The sequence below is a fragment of the Engraulis encrasicolus genome, chromosome 23, assembly GCF_034702125.1.
Source record: "Engraulis encrasicolus isolate BLACKSEA-1 chromosome 23, IST_EnEncr_1.0, whole genome shotgun sequence".
Classification (NCBI taxonomy): Eukaryota; Metazoa; Chordata; class Actinopteri; order Clupeiformes; family Engraulidae; genus Engraulis; species Engraulis encrasicolus.
In genome coordinates this window covers 43,823,017-43,826,407 of record NC_085879.1, presented here as the reverse complement: position 1 = coordinate 43,826,407, position 3,391 = coordinate 43,823,017, and the positions used below count along the sequence as shown (strand labels likewise).

Sequence of the window (3,391 nt, the reverse complement as noted above, 5' to 3'; positions counted from 1 at the left end):
TTTGGGGTGCGTGTGAGTGAGTGTTCGCGATTGATGCAGCCACTGGTGCTTGGGCATTTGGGCAGGCAGAGAGCTATGTGTGCAGGTAACGGCACAATCCTGTTGAATTGAGGCAGCGAGAGCAAGTGCATGTGAGTGCGACACAGCACGGCAGGTAATGTGTGTGAAACATTGGCAGGGTGGTAATGCCAGGGGTTTGTGTCTGTTTTCGGCGCAAAGCGGAAATTGTAAAGACATCTAATGTTTTGCGTCCTCACCTATCAACATCGTATTGTGTCGGAGGAAAAGGTGGTAGGAGATAGAACCATATAGGGGCTGGTCTTCCCCCCCCCAATATCCAAGGCTGTAAGGTGGTTTCACGTAAAGATGATTTTGTTTGTGATGAAATGTTCTGTAACAAGGCCAGAAGGGATTTGTTCATGAGATTGTCTCATCATTACGCATGCATCATGCTGGTTGAATGACTTGATATAATAATAATGATATATATATATATATATATATATATATATATATATATATATATATATATATATATATATATATATATATATATATATAGATATAATTGATATAATAATAATAATAATAATAATAATAATAATAATAATGTGAACCACATGCAGTGGGCTGCTTTGTATGTTGTTTGGGCTGCATTTGTACCGCATTTAGGAGGCTGTGAGAGCATTGTCTTGGGGTGCGTAACTGAGTAATCTGGGGTTGCCTTGGACGCATGCGGTGTGTAACACATTTTGTTGTTTGTCTCTTGCAGCTGTTGCGGGCAGTACAGCACTCCTGTGATCCTGATTCGCCAAAGGAGGAAAAGGGCAGACCTGGAACATCACTTTCTATCACCACACACACACACACCTCCTCCTTCCTCCCTCCCTCTACCCCCTCCAAAAAATAAAACAGCCATCCAACAGGGACTGCGGATGAGCAGAGAGGCCGTTATGCCCCAGCCTACATCCTTGGTGCGCTACACACATGGATACCAAAACAGCCCCGGAGGCTACCTGACCCTTGCCAAGTAACAGCAGCGGGATTTTCTCTTCCCGCTATTCATTCACACGTGTTTAAACGAAGTGGTTTTAGACAGACCTCTCATATCAGTTGCCTGCATGCGCGTGTCATCACCCCCCAAAAGCAAGATAACCAGTGCTGCTGTTACGGAAGTGTCAACAATGAAGTCACCAGGGGCTCACGTGAGGGGCTCTGCCGCCTGGAGGATTATTGCTTCAACACTGAAAAGGAGTTAAACTCTTTCCAAAATGTCCTGACATTGTGATGCGTCGGCTCGTTGATGTCTTTCACAAAGAGGATTACAAACACACCGTTACTGGAAACATCCAAACTCGTAGACTAATACAACACCATCACCTGTGTGTCTAAGGAGCTGAACAGGTGGTCATCCACAAACAGTCGCTAGATAGTAGGAACACAGCTTACCATCTCTCCCAACAACTAAAGCCCTCTTATGGGGCTATAATTTAGCCAGTCAACAGGGTGAGCTCGCCAACACGAAATAAAAAAGTAAACATGGAGTTTGCCATGGTGGGTGCCGACGGTAGCGGGTGCAACAGTCACCTTCCGTACAACTATGCTGCCCAGCAGCGCGCCAGGGAGCGGGAGCGCGAAAAGGAGCGACAGTCGCGAGTGGCTGCGGCTGCCGAGTCCGGGGGTGCGGGAGGGGGGACAGGAGCAGGGGCAGAGGGAGGGTGCCAAGCGGGCAGCCAGCAGCAGCAACAGCAGCTACAGCATCAGTCTCGCACCGCCTCCTCTACGAATGCCAACAACAGTAGCGGTGGGAACTCCTCCTCCTCCACCTCCTCCTACTCCTCCTCCTCTTACTCACAACAGCCGCAACAGCAGCACCACGAGTCACAACAGCAACTTCTCAGAGAGCGGAAAAAGAGACAGCGCGGCGGAGTCGCACGCTGGCGGAGAAACCGGGCGGCTCTCGGCGGAGACCTGCGCCACTCGGAGCTGGCGCTGCTCGGTTCGGAGGAGGACATTATGATAGAGGAGGAGGCGGAAGGAGAAGAGGAAGAGGAGGACAGCAGGGCACACAGGAGAAAACACAGCTTCGTTTATAACATGGATGAAGAGGAGACCATTTCGCTGACTGACAGGCGTCCCCAGTCGGGATACGACAGTGTTTACAGTGAGTATGGCTGCTGCGAGAGAGTGGTGATCAATGTCTCGGGGCTGAAGTTTGAAACCCAGATGAAGACTCTCGCTCAGTTCCCGGACACCCTCCTGGGAGACCCCGACAAGCGAATCAGGTATTTCGACCCTCTCAGAAACGAGTACTTTTTTGATAGGAACCGACCAAGCTTCGATGCCATTCTTTATTTTTACCAATCAGGGGGTCGGTTAAAGAGACCCGCCAATGTTCCCTTTGACATATTTTCCGAGGAAGTTAAGTTCTATGAACTAGGAGAGGAGGCAATGTTGAAGTTTCGGGAGGACGAGGGCTTTGTGAAGGAGGAGGAAAAACCCTTGCCCGAGGACGAATTCAAACGTCAAATTTGGCTTTTGTTTGAGTATCCCGAGAGCTCCAGTCCAGCCAGGGGCATTGCTGTGGTCTCGGTTTTGGTCATCGTCATATCTATAGTTATATTCTGCTTAGAAACATTGCCAGAGTTCAGGGACGATAAAGAATTTCACACTCCAGGTACTAACTCGACATACAATGACGGATTTACTCCCTTCAACGACCCCTTTTTCATCGTGGAAACGGTATGCATCATTTGGTTTTCCTTCGAGATAATCGTGCGCTTTTTCGCCAGTCCAAGTAAACCTGCGTTCTTCAGCAACATCATGAACTCCATCGACATAGTTTCCATCCTGCCTTACTTCATCACGCTCGGCACCGACCTGGCTCAACAACAACAAGGCAACAACGGAAAGGAGGCCATGAGTTTCGCCATCCTGAGAATAATAAGACTGGTGAGAGTTTTTCGCATCTTCAAGCTTTCACGACACTCCAAGGGACTCCAAATCCTGGGGCACACGCTGCGGGCGAGCATGCGAGAGCTGGCCCTGCTGATTTTCTTCCTCGTCATCGGCGTCATCCTCTTCTCCAGCGCGGTGTACTTCGCGGAGGCAGACGAGCCCACGTCGCAGTTCACCAGCATACCCGACGCTTTCTGGTGGGCGGTCGTTACCATGACAACGGTGGGCTACGGAGACATGAAGCCCATCACGGTCGGCGGCAAGATAGTGGGCTCGCTGTGCGCCATCGCGGGCGTCTTAACCATAGCCCTGCCGGTCCCCGTCATCGTGTCCAATTTCAACTACTTCTACCACAGAGAGACGGACAACCAGGACGACACACCTGTTGTGGATCAGCCGCCGCCCGGCTGTCCATACTTCCCGGACATATTTA

The 3,391-nt window shown here is 50.0% G+C and overlaps 1 protein-coding gene across 1 annotated transcript in view; it reads left to right on the top strand.

Annotated features, from left to right (window-relative positions):
* The first annotated feature begins 1,510 nt into the window (after positions 1-1,510).
* kcna4 (potassium voltage-gated channel, shaker-related subfamily, member 4) overlaps positions 1,511-3,391 on the top strand; it is a 110,434-nt gene continuing 108,553 nt past the window's right edge. Inside the window, exon 1 of the mRNA XM_063190716.1 lies at positions 1,511-3,391. This exon is cut by the window's right edge and continues 1,732 nt beyond it. Coding sequence (XP_063046786.1) covers positions 1,540-3,391 — 1,852 coding nt within the window. The 5' untranslated portion in view covers positions 1,511-1,539.